We start from the raw sequence: 25,150 nt of genomic DNA, 5'->3' as shown, positions 1-25,150 counted from the left end.
AAGCTGTATGAAAGTGGTTGGAATTTTGTGCAGTTGGAAAGAGAGGCATTGTTTGGGTTTTTACAGCATTTCTGTTTTGGAATCTTGATTTGAAGAATATCTTACCAACTGCCACTTTACTAAACGAAATAGTGGTGAGTTGAGCCATACTGTATGTGTGTGCATGTAATGACAGTTGAAATGGTCTAACAATAGCTAAGATAGTGACCTAATTCAATCAGTTTCCAAATGGTGTGTTTGAGTCTGGTTGGTGGTTGCCAGGTTACACTGACAGATGGATTGAAATTGTCTGTAGTGTGTGGAGTGTGTGTGTGTGTGTGTGTGTGTGTGTGTGTGTGTAGACTGTTTCATAGACAATCTGGCAACTCGGGTACCATTATGAACATGAGAAGCTTACTGATGCATGCATCCTTAACATTCATAATAAAGTTTGAGATCAGATGGTCTTGAAATATTGGGAAAACCGAGGAGTGTTAGCAGGCATGCACAACAAGATATGTAAAATGAAGTACTGTTTGATCCTGTGGTATTTACTTGTAGTGAAGTAGAGGGGTAGAGGCAAAAATCCAGACATTTTCCCGCCATTAGGGTGGTGACTAGTGTGCGTTTCCCAGCCAGCCTTCCCACTGGGCTGGTATTTCTGTTTCCCTGGAAGCACTGTATTGGCTTTTTGACGCACAACAAGTGATCTTTCTCCCAGAGCCAGAATGCTCTATAATGACGGAGTGGAGAAGGTAAACCATTTCCCCGAATGGACATTAACAACTATACAACTGCCTACAACAACTTTTGACATCCCATCACTTAACTCTCAATTACCCCCAACAAACAAGCCAACAAACAAACTAATCCTTACTGGTTAATGGGAATATGAAGCACAACCTGTTCCCATGCAAATGCTGTGATAACAACGAGAACCACCTTTGCCAGCAATCAGCATGTTTTGATCAAACTGTTAATTCATTGTTTTTGCAGTTTTATTCCTTTCAGCTGCACTTCCATGATAATTTACATGATTTTATTAACCAGCTTGTTTTCTGAGGTTAGGGGAAATACTGACATCACTCAAATACAGCCCAGTACAGCAACACACACACACACACACACACACACACACACACACACACACACACACACACACACACACACACACACACAATATCTCTGCTGTGTCTGGTAACTTTCCACAGTAAAATATATGTAGCACACACTCAGAACAGCTGGCTAATGAGGATTCAACCAGATTACCACACAGCGAACATATACTTGACTTTTCTTTATTCCTTGGTCACCAAGAACTCAAGTGTTTGTTTTAATAGTCTGCTAAATGTTTAGAGTAGATCACCAACATTGCATTCAGGAAAAAAAACCCAAACAAAACTTTGAAGTAAAATCACATTTCGATCTTCTCTGGCTCTTTTGACTGAAGGACTGAAGAGCTCAGGCTCAGTGCATAATTTGCAAGAATGGCTACTTGGTGTACGGTTTTTTTTGTTAGACAGGCTTTGACACAATAATCATTAGATGAACTGAAATTTAATTTTGCACAGAGTCAAGGTCATGTTTGTTGTTCTCAGTAGATTTTAACTCATTAATTTGTGCAACATAATCAACCAATGACAAGAAAACTTATCACCTTTTTTCTGTACTTCCCACCTTACAATAATTGTTTTGGCTTGTTTTGTTTCTGCATTAACTACTACATCACTGATGTTTTGGGATCGTGTTAATGTTGGATAGAAAAAAAGATTAATAAATAAAACAAATTATAATGCTTAAAAATGGTAGGAATTTTTGAAGATTAATTGTTCTCTGGTGATCTGAAACTCAAATTGCTTCACACAAGATAGCAGGACATTTTATTTTATTTTTTCCCCCTCTCTCTCGTTTTGATTTACTGACCAACAACTTCCCTTCTCCTGTTGTTTGGGTGAGTGGGTCCAAAGAAAGCTGCCCCTCTCAGCCCACTGGTTCTGGACAGCAACAGAAAAATCGCAATAGAGTTGATCCTTTTAGCTTTCAAAATGGTTGCCTGCTTGTGATGTGTTTAGAGGACATCTGTAAATTGTAGCTGAAAAACTTGATCTCATTTCCTCATCTGTTAATTTGTGGTGTGTAGATTACAGACGCTGCATTACGTGTGTATGTGTGTGTGAAAAAGATGCAATATACATCTTCATTTCCATCTTAAATTCCTTCCTTTTCTACTTCACTTCACCACTTCACACTCTGTACCTTGCTCCCATCTCTTCCTCCTCCTGCAGTTTTTCTTTCTTTCCTTTACGCTTTCTCGTTTTCATTCTCTTCCTGTTTCCTTTTCCTTGCCTTGTGCTGCAGCGCTGCATCAACCTGTCTCTAAAAGTGTAGTAAGGGGGATTGAAAGTGAGAAGCTTTATGTTGCAGATGTCCAGCTGAATGCTGATCTGCATTACTGTATGCACCCACTGACCTCTCCACCTCCCGCCACTGGTCAGTCAGGGAGTTGTGTTCAGGGGTTTGCATGCAAAAAGCCCCAGCTTGAGTCAAACTTTAAGCAGAGACTCTCTCTTTTTTTCACCCAACCCTCAGTGGACCTCAGGCTGTACATTATTGCATTTCAGAATTACACCTTTCCAGCTCACATCACCCCATTGTAAGAGGTCAGAGGGCAAGATGGAGTTTTCGGGGACTGGCAGACGCTGTGAGCAGAGAAAGAACATTTTGTGCCTGTGAAATGCAGCGCTCGTTTCCTCCTGCTGAGCACAAACAGCCTGCTGAATGGTTGGTGGGACCACACAGTCTGAAGGTTCTGATTGGCTTTTGTGTCAGTTGGGAGATGGGCTAGAAGGTCATCTCATGGTCACTGGCCAATCGGGGAAAGACAGCAGTTTTCAGGAACTTCCTGTGTTCCTGTAAATGACAAATAAGAAAAATTAGCCAGTGATACTTAAAATAACTGACAAATGGATTCTGTAGTTGATTTTTGATTTGAAGTTAACATCAGGGCTGTGCGATATGACCAAAATCTCATATCCCGATATAAGACATTTATCATCCCGATAACGATATATATCACAAAAATTTTACATTTTCAGCTAATTCTGTGAATCTCGGGCCAGTCGACTTGTGTGAAGTGTTTTCAGCTGGGTGTCGTGTACCTGGAGTCGAGTGTTGCATAAGTTGAAACAGCCTCAATTTTCTTTGAGTATTTATTACACGGTGTGCTGCGGGGAAAGCCTGTTCTAAGCTTTATTTTTTTTAACACCTGACGGCTCTTTTTAGCTTCTCATGCGTAAACACTCTGCATTCTATTTCACGTGATTCCATTTATTTTGGAAAATCTCAACAGGATCTTCAGCTTTGTTGTGAAAGGTTTATGTGGAAAATAAACATGCGGACGGCGGAGCCCCGCGATGGTTTTACCGTCGTTGTTGCTAACGACAACGCATAAAAACAATGGCTTGTCTGTCTGTAGTGTGCTTATATTAAATATAAGAGGAAGAGAGAACTTCAGGAAATTATACAGTGACCATCAAAACCATGAAAAAATATTGCCGTAAACAGTTGATTTTGCGACACCACGAAACAAACGATAGCGTAAAATGAAACGATAGACGTTTTCATATCGTCCTCCGATATATATCGTTATATCGAACAGCCCTAGTTAACATTATAATTAGGAATTTGCTATGCAAGTGTACTGAAAGGTTTCTGTATTAGATGGTGTCAGTATTCAATATTTGGTCATGCAGGATTTGCAAATTATGCAAACGGTAGTAGTGTTAAGGGTAAAAATCATAATCACAAAACTGAACAACAAATAGTTGGCAGCTTTTGCAAGTTGTAGGTCACTGTTGTTGTTGTTTTTTTGTTTGTTTTGTTTTTTGTTTTTTTTGGTTGTTTCTGTCTCGCATTTCTAATTCTGTAAACAAAAATAGATGTGATATTCATGTTTAAACGTGTTGAAACTGAATGGAAATTACTGAATTTCCCGGGGGAACGCACCTGAGGGATTAATAAAGTTTCATCTAATCTAATCTAAAAACCAAGCAGCAGCATCTGGAACTGAAAAATGAAGCAAATGCAGAATTGCAGTTCCTCCAGCAGCCACTTAAAGCTGGCTCCAAAAGTGAGTCACTCCCTATAGACTATTACGGTAAAATGTCCGACTTTCTAATAAAAATAAGCAGGTTTTCACCCTGGAACAAAACCTTTTTAAAGCCTGGTCATCACCTGCAGGTCCTCAATACCATGGAATAGTTGTGTATGCTTGGTGTAGTGATTAATGCATTTGCTTTGCATGCAAAGGACCTCTGGTTAGATTCTGGGAGGAGAAACGAGCCTCAGGAGGTTACAAGCTAGTGTACTACTAGTGAACATCCCAAGCTTGGATAAATGGAAGATTTATGTCAAGAAGAGCATCATGCGTAAAATCTGTGTCAAATCAAATATGCCGGACCATCTGCTTTAACGACCCCTACCTTTACTGTAGAAACACCTAATACTCTTTATCTAATACATCATATTAGGCTACTGTGCCTCTTAACTGCTTTTATACATACAAATAAACAGCTTGCTCTAATACAGTTTTAAATGTTCATGTAAGGAAGACTGACTCTTTTATCATTGCATTTAAACAATGTGATCTAAGATTCAGTGCTCTTTGCATAAGGTACTTCCTTTCTGAATGTGGTAAATAAATTCTCCAGTGTCTCCCTCCTCTCTCCTGCTGTATGCAGAGCTGCCGGTCTTTCAGTGCCCCCACACTTTTGGATGTTTTATTATTAATCCTCTATTTATCCAGGCAAATCTCAGAGATTCAAATCTCTGGCATCATGGCAGTAAAAATCAAAACACAAACAACACATAACAACATAACAATTAAAAAATACAACGGTCCATACAAACGAGTACAAACATGTGAAAAATATACAACAACTGATCATTAAAACGGTCACACTGACTGAAAGAGTTATCCTCTCGTTCCTTTAAAATGGACTTAAACTCCCTCATGACAACCATTTCTGAATCACTGTAGCTGTCACTATAAGGGGTGGATAGCAATACGTGGACATACAGCAATGATGTGTAATGCACTTTATGAAGGCATCTTATGTACCAGGTCTGTTAGTGTTGAGGCTTTAAAACACGACTTCACAAACCAATAGGTAGTGCCAAAGTGAATGTAATTTCACAGTTGAAATGTAGTTTTGGTGCATTTCAAATGTGAAATTGAAATGCACCAAAGGTCAAATGAATTGATTGGTTGATCATCTAAAAATAAAAATAAACAATTTTGTCAATTACTATGGCACTCTGTTTTTAATCATATTAAAGCAGAAAAGCTGACCTGTACTGGTTGATTTCCTCTTTCCTGAATACCTTTGCTATTCTTTCTGCTACTTATACTTAAAGAAAATCAAAAGCAGATTAACAGTTAATAAATACAGCAGTTTGGGTATGCTTTTGTAAGTTGCTGCTTTTTAGTGTCTTAGAGTTGTTCAGAAATTGTATTAATGCAGCATTAACCCCTGAACCAAACACAAACTTCCTAATCTTTATTCTTTAAGCACAAACATAAACAGGTTAAAACCATCTGTTCAATCTTTCTTTTGTGTTTTAGTCTGTGCTATCATCCACTACGATCTGTCTTGTAATGCTATATACTGTGTGTCCAGATCTTTCAATATAATATAACAAGTCTCTGTGGATAAATCATTGAAATATAAATAAAGGGGAGTAGCCATACGCATCTGCTCTGGCCTGTTGTCTTTGGTTTGTTTGACAGAGTTGGTGGAGGCAGCATGTTGAAACGTGTTCCAGTGTTTTATCGCTCAGCATTCTATAAACAACACATCATTTCTTATAGCTTTGTGTTGTTTGGTGCTGGTTTAAACAGCCTCTGGCTAACCTATGTGGATGACACAATCAAAATTACAGTTTCTTTGGCTTCAGAAATCACTGTCCCTTTGTTTATGCCTCAAAGGACACACAACCAAATAATTTCAAGCAGGGATTTACAGTGTTTCCATAGCAGTTAGTGTTTGTTTCTGTGGCAGACACGTTACTGTTTAGAGTCAGTTTGAGCCAATCAGCTTATGTCATGTTGAAGCAGTGAGCTGCCGACAGTAAAGGTGGGTTAAAGGCTGCTGCTGCTCAGCTGCGTGATGGTGATGGTGAAAGGTATGTGTCAGCTAGTCAAATAAGCTGCCTTGGTGTTTTGTTGTCTATCACGCTTCATTTAAATTCCCCCGCTGCAGAGACAAAGGCCATGACGAGATGTGGCTGCTCTCTATATGTATGTCAATATGGTGTTTTTCTTCTGGAACTCCTCAGTCACTTTTTCCTGTCATCAGTTACAATATCCTCTTATTTAGAGGAACACCACAGCAACTGGACGAGTTATTTGTAGCTCTGTTGGCTGGAAAATCCGGAGTGGATCAGGGAGGAAAGCACAGCTGAAGCACCTTTTTAGAATTCTATAATTATCATTATTCTGTAATTTTAAGAATACTACTACTACCACGACTACTTCCTTTGGCTGCTCCTTAAAGGATCGCCACAGTGGATCGTCTGTCTCAATCTTACCCTATCCTTAGCGTCCTCCTCTGTCACCCCAACTTATCTTATATGGAAATCTTGTTCTTCGTAATCTGTGTGTTTGATTTGGCAAAGATTTTACAGTAGATGCTCTTCCTCACACAACAATGCCCATTTTTCCAAGATCGAGACATGCATGAAGAGTACACTGGCTTGTGGCTCCCCATGGTTGGGTTGCCTTTTATAATAGTAAGACTAAGAAAACAAAAATTCAAATGTGGTTGGTTGGATATGAAGCAGCTTGCATGAGTACCTCATATGTGGCTCTTGGTGTATTTAAAAGCTTTAATCTGGGCGGGTGTGCATGCATGCATTGTCAGTCATTCACTGGTAAATGCAAATAATTTGTTCAGAACTGAAGCCAGTAGTGTCATAACAGAGGCATGTTCACACTGAAGGCTGTCTGGTTATATTTATGTGTTATGGTTTTAGGTTCACTGCAAGCTCTGTTTGGTTGTTAAATATGGATTTGCATCAGTGGGAATAAATCAGTGTTGTTGTTTGCTCCAAAATTTTAACTTGTTTGTAGTGGTATTAAGGGCGAAATATTACATTTTGAATGGTGTGACGGTAGAATATTAAACAAAAATATTTTTAAAAGTCCAAATTAAAACATAGAGGATATTGGCCTTTTTGCAGTAGCTGCTCCTAAATGGTGGTACACACTCCCCCTTCACATCTGGAGTTATTTTAAAAGTTATTTAAAACACAGTGTTTATTTTTTGGCTTTTAAACCAGGCTGAGGTTTTAATGAGGTCTTCTTCTTCTTCTTCACAATTGTTTGTTAAGAAGTTTGTTTGCTTTTTTGTTTCATGTTGATTAATCAGAATCAGAATCAGAATACTTTATTGATCCCTGGGGGAAATTATTTTTTGTTACAGTGCTCCATTTTAAACCAACATTAAGACAAGACAGACAATACGCTAACTAAGAATAGTACAATATATACATATATATACATACATACATACATACATACATAAGTCACTTATAAATAAATATTTGGAAAAGAAACATGTGTAGTTGTAGCAGCAAACAGTGTGTTAAGTGGATGCGTTGATTGCGTAAGATTTACGTTGTTCTTTAAGTGTGCCAGGTAAATAATAATGGCACATGGCACTCTACGATTGTGCTACAACCTGGAAATTTGAAAACCTTTTTGGTCTGCCTTCAGGGTGAGATTATCTTTCCTGCTGCAGCAAACCTACATGTGCATCATCTGTGCAAAACATTCACATAGGAAACGTATAAGGGAGCAGTTAAATCTGTAGTCATCTTTACTAAATGACCACTGGGGCTCGAGTAATAGAACATGTTATCAACTCAACTCGGGGTTTGCTGTTGGAACCTCAGCCTCTCCATAGGCCAGAGTGCCTTTGAGCAAGATGATGATAGCACAGCAGCACTGCCATCATGTATTTGAGTTTGTGTGGATAGGTGTATGAGGAAACACTGAAAAGTGCTTTGAATTCTTGAAAAGCAGAAAATCAATTTTTAACTACAGGCTATGTACCTAAAAATTAATGTCATGTTCTGATGTTTTGTTTTGTTTTTTTATTGTTTTTATTATTTTCTGGGGGAAATTGTCTGACTAAAATACCCCCCTTTCTTTCTGTCTCCACAGTGGGGTGCCCAGAGAAGTGTGCACTGCGAGCGTGCACAGCAGACGGCGAGTGCTGCCACCCTCAGTGTCTGGGCAGCTGCACAGTCCCCGATAGTGACACAGCATGTACTGCATGTGTGCATTACTATTACCAAGGCCGCTGCATGGCTGACTGCCCCCCAGGCACCTACAAGTTCGAGGGCTGGAGCTGCATCAGTGCCGAGCTTTGCTCCAAAGCCCAATTTACCGACCTTGACAGATACGTTATCCATGGAGGAGAGTGCATGCCTGAATGTCCATCTGGGTACACACGTGCTGCACCAAACAGGTGAGCTGCTGTTCAACCTGAATTTAGCCTGGTTTAACACCCTCCTTATTGTTGCTTATTGTTGCTTTGCTAATATTGAATTTAGTTCCATCATAGTCTCTGTATGGCCTTCCAAATAGTGAAGGCTGTTAAGCATGCCGAGGAATTTCACCTAGACATGCTTTGGCTGCTTCTGTGAAATGTTGACGTCAAATCTTTCAGGGACAGAAATTTTAAAAAAGAAAGAAAGAAAACCCCGCTAAACCAGTTTGGCAAATAGATGCCTGTCAAGAACGACGCTGTACATTCACTGTCTCCTGCCTTTCTCTCTGTCTGTCTCCAGTATGTTTTGCACAGCTTGTGATGGTCTGTGTGATAAAGTATGTGATGGGAAGGTCATCGACTCCATGACTGCTGCTCAGTCTCTCAAAGGCTGCACTGTTATCAAAGGCCACCTGCAAATCAACATCCGCAGAGGCCGTAAGTACTGCGGTGTAACACAGCAATACGACTGTTAATACTCGCATTTCTTTGTGAGGGAGGCCTGAGGAGCTGGTGTAGAACATTATGAAGATCTGTTATATTCACACCGTTAAATCAGACGCAAAAAGAAGTTATCACAGATTTTGCTACTTGAGAAAGTCACATGAGAACTCAACAATTTGAATATATTTCATTGTGCATTCAGGAAAGCTGTCGTCATGGATTACAACAGTTTAAAAATGGTTCTATAATAACATTATTTTACAGTAACAATGTAATTTCCAGTTCAAAATAATCCTTATTTGTCTCCTCTTGGGCCTTTGTGCAGCCTGTGATTTAATCTACTGACTGAAACAACCTGGTTCAGTTCCCCTGTGCCTACCTTTAAGCTACCTTTGCTCTTATTGGCTTCTCTTCATAAATAGAAGGTTTGTAAATAGTAGGTGGGTGGAGCTTTTGTGCTCACAGCCAGAGTCTCAGGGTTTAACCCATATGAAAAATGCTGACACACTCCAAAGCAGTTTTAAACTTTAAACAAAGAAAAATAACCAGGTTTGTTTTTTGTAAGCGGGGCTTAATGTTCTCAAGCTTAATGCATTTATGATTATCATATGGCCAGAAATGACAGGAAAATGTTGATACCTCTGTTAATTAGGTTCTACAGACCTTTTGGATGAAACACACTTGTTTAGTCATATGTCTGAAGGTCCATTTTGTTCCAGGAATAAGTCCTGGCCATGTGCCTAAGATAAACATATTACATATATCTGCTTACTTTCACACAGTATAGAGTCAACCGTCTGAAATGGAGCATTTAGCCCATTTTATATTTCATAGTTTTCACTCATGGTGATTGCTTGTACACATACTGAAATTTTAGCCATGTTTAAAAATTAGCATCCATCATTGTAACAGCATATATATGACAGGAAATGCATAAAATGATAATAAGTCCTCTTTAAGCCAGCAATGAAGTACTAAAGGGTAAAATGCATCAATAGATAAATGAATGTGTTTGTGACGGTCTGTGTGTTTAGATAACATGGTGGCAGAGCTGGAAAGTTTCACAGGTCTGATCCAAAGGGTGACTGGTTACGTACGGATCATACACTCGCACACACTGAGCTCCCTTGCATTCCTTCGGAGCCTGAGATACATCGATGGAGAAAACCTCCATGAAGAGTAAGAACACACACACTTCTCTACGTGGATAAACATACAGCCAAGGTTTTAATCTCAATGCCTTACAGTGGAGACGGATGTTTGTGCATTGGGACACTCTGAGCTCATTTCTTCTCATGTACTTTTCTCAAGGATTCACCTGAATATTAATTACCGTAATTGTCGGGCTATAAGCCGCTACTTTTTGCACAAGCTTTGAACCCTGCGGCTTTTAGTCAGGTGCGGCTTTTCTATGGATTGTCCATGATTTTTGTGATATCGTAAGACGATTTGTTTTGTTTGTTCTGCTGTTGTACGGCACTACGTTGCCTGGCGGAAGGATCGGGGTTCAAGAGTGGTATGTTGGTCACATGTCCATCCGCCAGGCAACATAGTGCCGTACAAGTAGCGCGAAAAACAAACTTCAAAGTAGCGCTACGCGTTCAGCGGGAGTCGTGGATGACCAGCGGCGATAAACTTGCGAAAAGCAAGTTATGCTCAACACCACCAGTAGATTCTGACAGCGTGGAAAAGTGTGAAAACATCCACGATCACCAACGGATTTCGAAGGGCTGGACTGCTGCATGATGAAGAGGAGGACACCGCCACGGCCCTTCAGAGGGTGTTCGACTCTGACACTGACAACGAGGATTTCTTTGGTTTTGAAAGTGACAACGAAGGAAAGAAGCTGAGAGTGGATGACGAAGCCATCCTGAGCTTGTTCGTTTCCGACACTGGAGAAGAGGACTTTGGTGGTTTTAGTGCGCAGGAAGATGGTGGTGAATGACTGACTTTTCTTCTTGTTAAAGCCGTGTCACTGCACCTGAGCCTAAAAGGTAGTCCGAATCTATTTTTCTGGTGTGCTGTAGGTTACTGTTATGTACTACATGTGCAAATATGTACCCATAACTTGTTTTTCAAAATATTAATAAAAGGGGTGTGTCTCCAAACAGCCATCTCTTTCCTGACAATTCGCTTTGTGCATATTCTCTTACATATGATAAGTCAACATTGAAACACCTGCGGCTTTTGGTCAGGTGCGGCTAATGTATGTACAAAACAGGGTTTTCCCCTGATTTTAGCTTGTGCGGCTAATATTCAGGTGCGCTTTGTAGTCCGGGAAATACGGTAGTTCTATTCATTTATTCAATTCTGTTTTATTAGTTTAGTGCCACTTCACAGTAAACATTGCCTCAAGGTGCTTTATAGTGTAAGGTAAAGGTAAAAGTGGTTCTCTCTCTCTCATTTTACTTTTGAAAACTCTAGGAACCACAAAAAATTAGTGCTCAACAAACACAACTCTTGAGTAACTACATTTTCAGCTAATATATAAGAATGATGTGATCCAACATCCTCAAGATGTTCAATCTTTAGTGAAAAAAGTTAAACAAAACTTGAACAAGTGCAGTTGTTTGTTATTTGTTTGTGAATGAGGTATAACCTCCAACAGTCCCAGGAAAGGTTCTCTCAGGGTCATTGAGAGGCCTTCGTTTCCCTCCTCCATCTGTTTGTGTTCACAGGAATCTTACTGTCCCAAGGCCCACATTACAGTCATTCCTTGATGTCTGGGTGTTACCCAGAGAATCATAAAAAAAACCTCCTCTCCAGCACACAAAAAAATGTCAGCCCCTGGTTAATCGGATTTGCCAGGTGATTTTTATCCTGCTGTCAAGCAGTCCCTCTGCTGTCTAACTGGGTCATTAAACCTCCAGCTAGAAGAGAGATCTACCGAGAAGAGTAAAATAGCTACATTTTGTTCAATTAGCATAGCTTCCCCTAATAGACAAGTCGCTAGTGGATATGTTGTGTAGTTTTCCATTACGTGCTGAAAATAAGGCCTTAACCTTGGTGGGAAAGTTGGCTCTCAGCCTAGCATGAATCACTATACACACAATACACTCATAGATAAACATACACGAATGAATGTAGAACGAAGCAGCATATTGATGACTGTAATCCATTCATCTCCTCCTCTTTCTGCCCTCTAGCATGTATGCCTTCTCTGCATTCGACAACCAACAGTTACAGTATCTTTGGGACTGGAAGCAGCACAATCTGACCATCAAAACAGGAAAGCTGTTCTTCAGAGCCAACCCTAAGCTGTGCATGTCCGAGATCCGCAAAATGTGGAACAAAACAGGCATCCAGGCCCGCTTTGATGAGAGTGATTTCCGAAACAACGGCGACAGAGCCAGCTGTAAGGGTCAAAATGAGCTTCAGTTTGAAAACCACAAACATTTAAATTGCTATGTCCAGTTCATGTGCTGAAGTTACTCTAGTTTACTAGAAGTTTGCAAACACCTCTTTTGAGCGTGATGCTGTTCTGCTTCTTATGTCAGTATTTACTGCGCCACTCTGTCAACACTAATTGCTGCATATTAATGCACACATACTGAAGCGCTTTTTCCCCCCTCTTTGCTCCCTCCATAGGTGAAAGCACTATTCTGAAATTTAAGTCTAACAGCACCAGCAGCACAAGGATCAAGCTGACATGGCAGCGCTACCGGCCCCCTGACTACAGAGACCTCATCAGCTTCATTGTCTACTACAAGGAAGCGTATGTTTTTTGTTTATTTTAGTTTATCTGCAGGCTGAGTGTTACTGAGCTGAATCTTAATCCCAGCACTTTATCAGCCAACATGTTTTAAGTTAACTGTCAGAGGTTAGGTTTCAGAAACATTAACAGGACTTTAAATACAGGAAATTTTACTTTAATCAAGTTTTATATTAACTTGGTACGTAGTTTCACAAATGTCCAGAGAATCAGCAATAGGAAATCTCACTTAATGGTTTTCCAGCCACAACTATTGGGCGAATATTAGGAGCTGACTTTAAGTGGACATTTAAGTGTTAAATCGTTGCAGAAGAATGAGGGGAAAAACTGATGCAAAGACATGATGTATTAAAAATGGTGGGCCAGGCAACAAACAAATACAGCAAAGTAAAAAACACGATGGAAATGTGGTCTTTCTGTCTGTGTTAACTATTATTTTGAGGAAGATGAGATTTTTGTGTTTTGCTGACATTCTTCATTTGTGTAATAAAAAACATGAATTAAATAGATGTACAGTAATAAATTAATAATTCGCCCCTTTCTTCCAGGCCCTACCAGAACATCACAGAGTTTGAGGGACAGGATGGCTGTGGCTCCAACAGCTGGAATATGGTGGATGTGGAGCTGAGGCCTGACAAGGAGTCAGATCCTGGAGTTCTTCTGTCCAACCTGAAGCCGTGGACACAATATGCTATCTTTGTTAAAGCTATCACACTCACAGTGGAGGATAGACACATGCCAGGAGCCAAGAGCAAGGTGGTCTACATCCGCACCAGCCCCTCAGGTAAACACCACAACAGCATAGATCAAAAGTTAGTCTCTTACAGTCTGTACTTTCTTCTCTCTAAAAGTGGAGAAAGTACTTTTTTGTTCGTTAGAATAACCAGGGAGTTAAAGAGCAAAATTGTTGTTTGACTAAGCCGACACTAAATATCCCCAAGTAATGCCTTTGTTTTCATTCAACATAAGCAGCTGAAATGGGAAGGAAATTTAAATAAAATGACATTTATGTAGCACTTTTCTGGTGTTATTAACTTCTCAGTGCTAGACACTGCAAACCCCATTTTCACCCACACGTTCATATACTGCTTTATTCTTCAGTGTGTTATCTATTTCAAAACCATCTGTCCAGGGCAGTGTACACCCTGGACAGGTCACCAGTCCATCCTAAGGCCAGCACAGAGTGACACACAACCATTAATTCCTACGATCAATTTAGAATCGCCGATTAATCTAACACGTACGTCTTTGGACTGTAGGAGGAAACCAGAATATGCAGGGAGAACCAACATGCGCACAGGGAACACAAGCAAACAGCACAATCTAACCAGGAAGCTTCTTGCCATGAGGCAACCGTGCAAACTACAACTGGTGCCGTTTAACCCAACCCAAAAATAAAGATTCATCATTTGGTTTTAGTGCCAAAGCTAATCGTAAACTAATCAGTCAAAAAAACCAAAAAACCATATTTACCTTGTCCATATCTTTAGTTGCAGAATTGCAGGTATCCTGCTGTGGCCATGTTTTCACCACCACTGCATTGTAGCTTTATATGTGTTGTTCGACTCCCCTCTATCGTTCGGTCTAAACAATCCCAAAGGGGCATTATTGTATCCCCACCAATGCATAGCAGTTTTCAGCTGGCTTTCTGGCCTTACTGTTTGGCTGCTGCCATACTGTCACTGACCTCTGGTGGTTTGAATTAGCAACTGCTTTATTTCCCTTATTAGTTTAACAAAAGTAGCAAACAACTGTGATGTTACTGAAAATCATATCCTTGAAGTATATTTTTATACTAAATGGTTTGGTATACCTTAAAACCACCGTACAGCATATGCTTAGTTGTTACTTGTTTTGCAAATAGAAGTGGATTATTTCTCTGTCAGAATTAAAGCATTTCTGGATTTTATCCAAACATACTGTAAGGAGATGGAGAGGAAGACTGTTTGAAATAAACACAGCTGCAAGTCAAAGAGATGGAGAAAATCTGATTTAAACAAACTGTAATATACTGCAGTAATTAGATGAAATGGAAGGCTGCTTTAAATAAGTCCAGCTGCAGTGTAAAGACATAGCAGCACTGTGATGTCAGACGATCACATCTGCACTGGCAGCCTGAAGGAGAAAAGAGTTTACTCAAAAGTTGTTAGAAATCAGTTTATGCCTCTGTGCTTCTCAGCACCCTCCATGCCTCAGGATGTGCGAGCGTACTCCAACTCATCCACTCAACTGGTGGTACGCTGGTCGCCCCCTGTCTCAGCGAATGGCAACCAGACGTACTACTTGGTAAGATGGCAGCAGCAAGCGGAAGACCGAGAGCTCTATCAGCACAATTATTGCTCCAAAGGTACACGCACACAGGCATAAACTTCCATTGCCACCCCTGCTGCTAATAATTAAGTCACAAACGGACTACAAATCTTTCTCTTTCTCCTGCAGAGTTGAAGATTCCCATTAGGATCGCTGCCATAGGGGTGGGAGACCAGGAAGAGGAGACAAAGCCAACTAAACTAAATCCAGATGGGGCAGGTAAAGGCTGTTGTCCCTGCCCCAAATCAGTGGAAGACCTGGAGGCTGAAGCTGCTGACGCCTCTTACCGAAAAGTCTTTGAAAACTTCCTGCACAACTCCATTTTCACACCAAGGTGATTAACCCAAGATCGTTATTTCTCCATGTGGCACAGCCGTTGTGTAGCTACGGCAACATTTAACTTGATTTTTACCCCTATGTGAACTAACCAAATATCTATGCATGCACAATTTGAGTAATTTTTCAGGTTAGCAAAACAGAGATCAGTTTCTTCCTTTGGTCTTTAGTCATTATACAGTATAATTATGCATAGCAGTTACAAGCCTAATGAGGAGTGATAATTCAGTCTTTATATTTTTTTATCCTTCTTGAAATTTCCCTACAAATGTATTTACTTTTTCTTCATTTCCCTGCATAGTGGCTCAGCTTCTGTTTGATTTGGTTAGTGATAGGTAGTCACCCTGCTGCATTGCACTTCGGACATCTGCATCACATTATTTCTTTATGTCTCAACACACATGTGCAAGTCCATTGGGAATAATTAGTTCTTGGTGTGTTTTGCCAGGCCAGAATAAAGGGATTTGTGTACTTCCATCTAAAGATAAACATCAAGTGTCATCATATTTTCTGCACTTAGTTTTGAGCTTACCTTTAACAGATGTGTGCAAACCAACATGAATGGGACAGTATCTGTAAACTCTGCTGATGTGATCATTACACGCCTACCAGAGTCTTTTATGGATTGGCTGGAACTGTTTAACTATAATTAGCCAAAGAAAACATTTCTTTCTTGGTGTTAGACGAAATATAATTGAGGATACATTTTCAAAAGCCATTTAAAAGGTGTCTATATTTCATTCTGGTTGAGACAAAACCTTGGCAATAACATTGTCTGGTATTCCATCCAATGAAATATTATGAAATAAAGGCACATGCGGGAAACTACTTGGTAATCTCTTGTTGCTCAGCTGTGTTAGTGGGTCTGATATATCACATTTCGGCACGTACTGTGTGCTTTGCCTGTAAGAGTTTAGTAACTAGAAAATTAACTGAGCTGTTCAGTAATTCTGTTTACAGTGTTCCTACCATGCTTCATCAGAGCTGCTGAACCAAAAGCCAAGTGGCAACAAAAACAAAACAGATCACTTAAAACGTCAAGTTTGAGCAAAGTATTCCAGTAACTCTGGAATCAGCACAAACCTAAAGAGCTAAGAAGTAAACAACAAAGGAGACAGACAGGTTTCAGCGTCTTGTGGTTTACCGCAGTATTTCACATCTTGCTCCAAAGTATGAAAAATTGCACTCAGGTTGGGCTTAATGTCACTTAAAATCCACCTGTTTCACACTTAGAATTTCTCCTCTGACTCTACTTTTCAGGCCAGCAGATCGTCGCCGCAGAGATCTGTTTGGCATCGCCAACTCTACTCACTCCCGCCGCAACCACCTGCACGGCAACAGTAGCACTGCCCCTCCTCTTCAAGCCGCTGGCAACAGCAGCACCCCCGAACAGGATCCGGCAGACCAAGAATTTGAATTCATTGAGCAATCAGTGACAGAACGTGAGCTGCAGATCTCTGGCTTGCAGCCTTTTACGGTTTACCGCATCGATGTTCATGCGTGCAATCGACAGGTCGTACGTTGCAGCGCAGCGGAGTTTGTCTTCTCCAGAACCAAGCCTGCAGGTCAGCAATTTGTTTTGAAACATTACAGGCAACTGGGACACACATGACCAAGCTGTGATTTCTTTGATACCCATTGTAATTAAACTCTGGCTGTGATTTTACCAGAAAAAGCCGATGACATCCCGGGTCCAGTGACCTGGGAAGGCCACGAGGACTGGGTGTTTCTGCGTTGGCCGACGCCGCCTCGTCCCAACGGACTTATCCTCATGTATGAGATCAAGTTTAAACTGGGTGCTGAGGTAGGACAAACTGCCTTTGTTTCCAGTAAATTCAGTAGTTTATTCAGAATTCTTTTTGCTCGTAGATCATCTTCTCCTCTGTATGAAGTGATTAATCTGAAGTAATACTTATAATACTGCTAACTTTTAAGACTGGCAGGAAGTTCACAAAGTACATTAAAGCAAAAGGGACAGATGCTAATAGCAAACAAAAAACACAAAAGAAAAACAAAAAAGGGATGTGACATCAAAGCAAGTCTATAAAAATGAGCTTTAAAGAAGAGATTTTTATGTTACCCAGTCTGACTGTCTGCCAGTCATTTAGCTAGAGCCATTTCACGTTTGCAAGTATCAAAGTCAACGCCATAATCTCTCATTTTCCCTTTAATGAAAAACAAATGATCACTATTCCTTTAGTCTTCACTGCACAACACAGAATTTCAGTTTAACCTAATGCTCTGAAAATGTTGGGAAGTCAGTTCTGACACACAGAATGTGATGCAGAAGTGTTCTCATGTTAAAATGTGCTCATTTTAAATGCAGAACAGATTGAACCAACAAACAGGAGTTAAGTTTTAGAAACGCCATAAAAACAGTGGCAACGCTGGGTCTCAGAAGTACATGCTAACCAATCAAATACGCCACTGACCAGACATGAGACTTATTATTTATTCATCTTGAGGCAGAATGGGTCTGGCACCCTAAACCCTGTCCTTACTATTTATTGCACAGTACAAATTAAAAACAGCAGGCCCTTGGATGTTTGATTTGGATTTAGTAAAACTTACTCCATAATAAGCTCTCTTTTCTCTGTGTGTGTGTGTGTGTGTGTGTGTGTGTGTGTGTGTGTGTGTGTGTGTGTCAGACTGAGAAGCATGAATGTGTATCTGGTCAAATGTATCGGGCCCAGCGTGGCGTTCGGCTGTCCAACCTCAGTCCAGGAAACTACTCAGTCAGAGTGAGAGCCACGTCTCTGGCTGGCAATGGCTCCTGGACACAAACTGTGGATCTCTATGTGGCTGAACGTAAGTAAGACGCATGCGATCATGCATCATTAGAGTTGATTGCAGCATTTTTTTAAACAAAATGTTGTGCCTTTTTGTTTTCTAACAACTGAATGACGTCAAAACTACCAATGATATTAATCAAACTGTTCGACCTAGCAGGATATGAAAATATCTTCTACGCCATGATCTTCGTTCCCATCTCCATCATCATCTTCATCTGCCTTCTGATTGGAGTGATGGTTGTTCTCAACAGGAAAAGGTTTGTGCACAAGAAGTGTTTCGTCACCTACGAAAGATCTATCCTGAGAAAGAGAATGCCATACTTTTCCCGAAAGAAACGCGACCCTGTATCAGGAAAAAACCCAAAATGAAAGGCATATGGGCATGTACTTTTCTTCCTTTTTCTTCCCCAAAGTAAACACTTAAACAACGTACTAATGGGTGGTGTGGTCACACTGTGATCCACAGTCACTCAACCAACACACTAACCAAAGCAAAAATGCTTTTGCCAATTGTAGTCCATAAAACTAAGTGGCAAATAAAGCTAGAATTCCATCTGTTACGTGATTGGCACCCTGTTGTATGTGGGGTTATAATATTTAGTGTTTATGTTGAAATACCAAAATTATCCTGAAGAGAACTGAAGATCATAAATTTGCATGATTTGAACTCAAAACAACCTGAAGTAATATGAAGTAATGAGTCTCCAGAAGAAATTAGCAACACCTGTCATACTGTGATTTTACTTTAGGGCCTATTAATCTTTTTTTCTTTTTTCTGAGCCAGCCACAGTAGGTTTCCTAATTGAAATACTACAATACTTGTTTTCACACGTGCACTGCAACAACTTCTCTAGTTTGTAAATCAGTCAGTCTTTAACCTGTCCATTCCTTAGTATGAAGATCAAGTGCTAGAGAGCTGTGCATTGCTGCCTCCTGCTCTATCCAGGCACTGTTATGCCTAACAAATGTCGAGTATATCTGGGAGCGTAAATGCATCTGAAGCAAAAGTTCACTTGTGTCAACAGTGAATGTTGCATTTTACTAGTATTCTTTGTAAAATAAAAAAATTGATGTGCATGATTATACCCTTATGCATGCTCCCTGTTCTGTGTCTGTAAACATATATATATATATATATATATATATATATATATATATATATATATATATATATATATATATATATATATTAATTATTTTTTTTTTTTTTTTGTCAGGAACAGTGATCGGCTCGGAAATGGAGTTCTGTACGCTTCAGTGAACCCAGAGTACTTCAGCGCAGCAGAAAGTGAGTGAAGTTAAGCATTCCCGTTCATTCAGTGGCCTTTAGTTGAAAAACAAAACATTTGATAAGTACCTGTGATCAGCACTGCTGAGATGGAAATCTTGGTTATTAATAAGACTGCCTCAGCTTCAGCCACCATACACCTATAGGAATTTAAATCACATTTATAACCTATGCACATTAATGTGCCAGGGAGCAAAGCCAGCCAGTTTTTATCAAATTTATCACTAATTTAAAGCCATGAAAATATATTACACTTGTACAACAATCACAATCAACCAGAAAACAACTGCAGTAATAACTAATAATTTGTCAGCTGGACTCTCTCCACTAGAGCGAGGCTAGCTAATGTGTTTTTGAAAGATTGAATCTTTACATCACTATCTCTCTGTCTGCTTTGTTAAATAGCTAACACTGGATGTGGATAGGCAGCACACATCAGAAAGTAATCACGCTTCTTTTGCTAACATAAAAATGCCTTTTTCTGTGCAGTGTATGTACCAGATGAGTGGGAAGTGGCACGGGAGAAGATCACCTTGAGCCGGGAGCTTGGCCAAGGGTCATTCGGCATGGTGTACGAAGGCATAGCCAAAGGTGTGGTCAAAGACGAACCAGAGACGCGTGTTGCCATTAAGACTGTTAATGAGTCGGCCAGCATGAGAGAGCGGATTGAGTTCCTCAATGAAGCCTCCGTCATGAAGGAGTTCAATTGTCATCATGTGGTATGTGCTCACATAAATTCAGATCTTACGGAGAAATCAGGGTAGTTCATATTTTCTGACTAGTTAAGAAGAAATGGCCACATGGTTACATCAGTTCCCTTTGTTACCTGTGTTTGAATCATCCTATGTTTGTTGCAGGTTCGTCTCCTGGGAGTGGTCTCTCAGGGCCAGCCCACGCTGGTTATCATGGAACTGATGACCCGAGGAGATCTAAAAAGTTATTTGCGCTCCTTGCGACCTAAAGAGGTAGTAAATTGTCGTCATAGTGATCCACAGAAAATGAGTACTGAATAAAAACAAAGCTAAATATTTAATCAGTAGGGGTTTTTTGCATGATAGTAACTTAATTGTATCTCTATCCAGTGTAATGCAATGTTGTAATTAAGTGCAGTGAGAGAGTATCACCTGTGGGTCAGATAATTCATGTTCGCTTGTTCTCCTTCATGTCTCCAGCAACAGTGGTCCAGCCTATCTCTCCCTCCTCTGAAGAAGATGCTTCAGATGGCAGGGCAGATTGCTGATGGCATGGCTTACCTCAACGCCAACAAGTTTGTCCACCGAGATCTGGCAGCCAGGAACTGCATGGTAGCCGAGGACTTTACTGTTAAGATCGGAGGTAAAGGATGAGTCTTGTCACTGGAAGTATGCTCACTAAGTGTAAACTCAATTACAGAGTAAAGTAGAAAACACACCACTAGCATCATTAGCTATTTTCTAGACAGTTATAGCTACAATGATGTGCCTTGTTAAAATGTCTAAGGCTCATGTGATGTGCTGTCTAAGGGTGTTGTCACATCTTCTGTGTTTAGTCAGTTTAAATTGAACTGTTCGTTTGTGCAGATGCTAGCACAGTAATAGCACTCGGCAGCGAACCAAAACAACTGTGCTGAAACCCTTTAGAGGAGGTGGTCTCAGTGCAGTTCCAAATGAACTCCAGAGCGGTTTGTTTATGGTGGGAACGTAATCCGACCCCCATCCGAACCAACTACAAATGCTTTGGATTCTGAATGGGGCAAGGCACTGTTAATGCCTGTACGGGCTAGCAGCTAGCCATGACATGAGCTTAAATTCTCCTTCTTCTCTGATAGTCCAGAACACAGCACTTTCTTCCTGTATTTGCTTTTGTTGCTTCCATCCACAGAAACTTCTGGCCAATGAGGGGACTGGGTTGTAGTCATGCATTTTGCTTTGCTTAGAGTTTACTTGGATTTTTCTCTGTGTGAAAACAAACCAAACTGCAGGGAAAAGCTACAAGTTTACAAACTGATTAACTGATTCGGACCAGAGTAAACAAACCATAGGTGTGAAAACACCCTAAGTGATGGCAGTGAATGTAATGCTGTTTTAAGAGTTATAATACCAGTAAAAAGCACCACCGTATGAAATACAAACCCACTCAAATTACACCAAGAAGTCAGAAAAAATTTGAAAGCATTTCTATCGAATGAAGTGACTGTTTTTTGCTTCACTTTCTTACTTTTGGTCTGTGTGCGCTTGTGTTTGTGTGTGTGAGTAGATTTTGGCATGACCAGAGACATCTATGAGACAGATTACTACCGCAAAGGTGGTAAAGGTTTGCTCCCCGTACGTTGGATGTCACCCGAGTCCCTGAAAGATGGAGTCTTTACCACCAACTCGGATGTCTGGTAAGCAGACGCATGAAAACACACATGGTGACTTCATTCTATGTGTATACTGCTTCCAAAAATATGTCATCATTGTCATAAAGATAATGGAAAGCACACTTTTTTGCCCCCCTCCCCATTTCCCTCTATACAGGTCATTTGGGGTTGTGCTGTGGGAGATTGCCACTCTGGCAGAACAGCCCTACCAAGGTCTCTCTAATGAACAAGTTCTCCGTTTTGTCATGGAGGGGGGGCTTCTGGAGAAACCTCAGAACTGTCCCGATATGCTGTAAGACACACAAACTCCACACTGCACATTCACATAAAATGCTCTCATGTCTGTTTTCCTCTTCTCTGCTGGTTAATTTTAATTATCCGCTCAGTGAAGGGGCACTGCTGCCCTTCAGCCTGTGGTCTCTGGATTTGCTGAACTGCAGTACTGATTGCCTTCACAGCCCATCTATATTTCAGTGTGTGAACTTGTATTCTTTAAGATGTGTTTCTTCTTAATGTGAAACAGCCGCAGTATAAATCCACATCAAAAGAGTCATGAGTGTCACAGACAAATTTGGCAACCAACAAGAAAACACTGAAGGATGCATCAGATGGTGAAGTCATGCGGAGAACAAATGTGAAGTCCCAGGGTTTGCTCTCTTCCCTAACAGCAACAATTTTATAAATAATATTATTCATTAGCATATCTAGAAAATACGGTCTTACTAGTGCACTTCCTTAATTAATAATGATGTGTTGTGTCCTAATTGTTTGGTTTGCAGCGGACCTCATCTCTTGCTTTACAAAATAAAAATCAGGCCCAGTTTGACATCCTGGAGCTGCCACTTCTGAAAAAAACACTTTTAGGTGCATTACTGCCCCCTTCTGGTTGTAGTAGCATGTTTGATACTACCAGGTACCAGTAAACACAAGAGAAAACGTTGATTCTAAGAAGATAAATATTGGTGTAAATTATTAGTATAATTTTTTTTAAGTGACCATTTTAGAAATAGCGGAGTCCACCTTACAGCAACTCTAAAACAAGTTAAGATGCTTCTTTAATCCACTCAAACTGCAGTGTAAGTTTGATAAGTTATGACTGCTTGAGTCATAAATTTGTTTGTCAGAATCAGGTTGGCTGCAGAGCTCTCTGTGCTGGATGCATGTGAAGGCAGCATCAGCTCAGCACTTCATAAACAAGAAGCGAGTGCACGAGGGTCATACAGCCATTTTAGCAACAGAAAGCAAACATTTGGCAAAAGTAAATATTGGTTTGTTGGTAGGAAAGTACAGTTCCTCTGGATAGGGTCATTACTGCAGGAGGACATGTTGTTGCTGAATACTGACCTGACCTATTTATTTGTGTGTGTGTGTGTGTGTGTGTGTGTGTGTGTGTGTGTTTGCAGGTTTGAGCTGATGCGAATGTGTTGGCAGTACAATCCTAAGATGCGTCCATCCTTTGTTGAGATCATCAGCAGCATAAAGGATGAGCTGGACCCGTGTTTCAGGGATGTCAGTTTCTTCTACAGCGCCGATAACAAGCCCCCCGATGCGCCGCAGCTCCACCTGGAAAAGCTAGACAACATGGAAGATGTTCCTCTGGACGTTCCGTCATCGACGCAACTGCAGCAGACTCCAGCTCCCCAACAGACGCCCCCTTCCCCAAGCTCAGAAGCACCACCTGGCCCATCGCTAGCTCCCAGCTCACCTTCCTCTCCCTGCACGTCGAGAGCTGCCATGGACAAGCACCCCTCCAGCCAGCAAGCAGCTAATGGGCTGTCGGGGGCGGGGCACGCAGCGGGGGCGGGGCTCGGGACGGGCTCGAGCGTCACAATGCGGCCGTCTCTGGATGATCTGCCACCATACGCGCACATGAATGGAGGACGCAAAAATGAGCGTGCCATGCCTCTCCCGCAGTCCTCTGCCTGCTGATTGGACAACCCACCAGACTGCAAACCTTCCATCTGCTGGACATCTCAGTGGATGGAATAAAAAAAAATTTTGTTGTTGTTGTTTTGGGGAATTTTTTTTTGTTTGTTTTTTAAATCAAATACAGCAAACCGCGTGGTCCACTAGCTGGATGTGACCATTCAGTGAGACTTACAGGAAGACGAGCAAACATGTTCTTCTTTTTCTGTTTTTCCTTTTCATAAAGTTTTGGTTTCTACCAGCTGGCTGTCCAACGTGACACTGCCCTCGAGTGGGAAGATCAAAAACACTACAAATAAGAAAAATATCAATAATTTGTGAGATCTCTTTCTCTCTCTTTATGGCTGAACTTATTTTATAATCCATCATTTGTTACTTTTTTATATGTATTTACAAATGGGAGAAGAAAAATCTATAGGCCTTTATATAAAACGAGCGGCGTTTTGTTTGCTTTTGAACGGGCATTATGGTGAAAACGTTAAGCATATCTAATGAAGAAGAAACTCTTAAGAGTGACTGGCATGTCTCGTCGGTCGTTCAGTAGTGTGGTTGCTCTGCAGGCTGAGTGTCAGCGTAATGCCGGATCAACAGCCAACTCGCTGAAACAAACAACCAGAGGGGGAAAGGTCAACTCTGCCAAATTTATTGCCAAATTTATACTGTTTGTCAGATTCTCTCTTCTGCAGTTTTGCCCTGTAATTCTCCAACACACTCCATTGAAAATTAAAGCAAAACAAATCTGCTACTGCACTATTTTGAAATAAAAGGGATATTACCTTCCCTCTACAGTGCTACACTACAGTAAATCTGACATTATAGACTTTGAAATTATCTGAAATTGAGCCACATCTTTTCACAAAGTGCTGTACCATTATGGTTAAACCGCCAAATACAGTCCATAAAGAAGCAAAAAAAAATAAAAAATTAAAAAAACAAACAAACTCAAAGCGAGGACTGCGGATGGAAAAAGTGTAAATGGGAAAAACAAACATAAACACGAGTTGTACAACGTCTCTCAGTCGGGGTTCTCAGAGTTCAGAGGCGTCTTTGTTGTTGTATTCGAACAGGTATTTTTTTAGGCTAGTCATCGGTCTCCAACCTTTACAACATCTCTCTGTGGGCAGAGCATTTATGTACACACCAGTTGTTTGTGTCACTTTTCTAACTTTTCTACAGTTGGAGACATTCATCGTGTACAGAAAGAAGCTGCTATTCCTTATTTCTCTTTGTGGTTGTAATATAGTCAATATCTATATATTAAAAAGAGAAAAAAAAACTCCTTCAGGTTGGATCTACGAACGTTTCAACTACAGTCCATTTTTTTTTTAATGCTTGTAACTGTGTAAAGTGTATCTGAGCTGGTTTCGTTTCTGTGTTTGCGTATAAGGTACGACTATTTGCCTTGTGTTTTGAAACACTTCCCCTCCCATCTAATTAGGGGACAGCGATGGGGTGCGACGACCATCGGTG

The 25,150-nt window shown here is 40.6% G+C and overlaps 1 protein-coding gene across 2 annotated transcripts in view; it reads left to right on the top strand.

Annotated features, from left to right (window-relative positions):
• The window catches only part of LOC113026105 (insulin-like growth factor 1 receptor), a 58,604-nt gene extending 34,182 nt beyond the window's left edge, over positions 1-24,422 (top strand). For both annotated transcript variants that reach the window (XM_026174558.1, XM_026174548.1), the window contains 19 exons: positions 8,204-8,510; positions 8,833-8,969; positions 10,010-10,154; positions 12,122-12,330; positions 12,564-12,690; positions 13,236-13,471; positions 14,867-15,034; positions 15,127-15,331; positions 16,594-16,898; positions 17,004-17,137; positions 17,982-18,141; positions 18,283-18,382; positions 19,343-19,413; positions 19,903-20,132; positions 20,271-20,378; positions 20,586-20,748; positions 21,649-21,778; positions 21,912-22,046; positions 23,158-24,422. In XM_026174558.1, the coding sequence (XP_026030343.1) occupies positions 8,204-8,510; positions 8,833-8,969; positions 10,010-10,154; positions 12,122-12,330; positions 12,564-12,690; positions 13,236-13,471; positions 14,867-15,034; positions 15,127-15,331; positions 16,594-16,898; positions 17,004-17,137; positions 17,982-18,141; positions 18,283-18,382; positions 19,343-19,413; positions 19,903-20,132; positions 20,271-20,378; positions 20,586-20,748; positions 21,649-21,778; positions 21,912-22,046; positions 23,158-23,683 (3,596 nt within the window). In that variant the 3' untranslated portion in view covers positions 23,684-24,422. The remainder of the gene's footprint in view (positions 1-8,203; positions 8,511-8,832; positions 8,970-10,009; positions 10,155-12,121; positions 12,331-12,563; positions 12,691-13,235; positions 13,472-14,866; positions 15,035-15,126; positions 15,332-16,593; positions 16,899-17,003; positions 17,138-17,981; positions 18,142-18,282; positions 18,383-19,342; positions 19,414-19,902; positions 20,133-20,270; positions 20,379-20,585; positions 20,749-21,648; positions 21,779-21,911; positions 22,047-23,157) is intronic.
• Positions 24,423-25,150: the final 728 nt, after the last annotated feature.

Source organism: Astatotilapia calliptera, chromosome 1 (genome assembly GCF_900246225.1).
Source record: "Astatotilapia calliptera chromosome 1, fAstCal1.2, whole genome shotgun sequence".
NCBI lineage: Eukaryota > Metazoa > Chordata > Actinopteri > Cichliformes > Cichlidae > Astatotilapia > Astatotilapia calliptera.
Note: the sequence above shows the minus strand (reverse complement) of the source record. Positions and strands in the feature narration are given on the sequence as shown.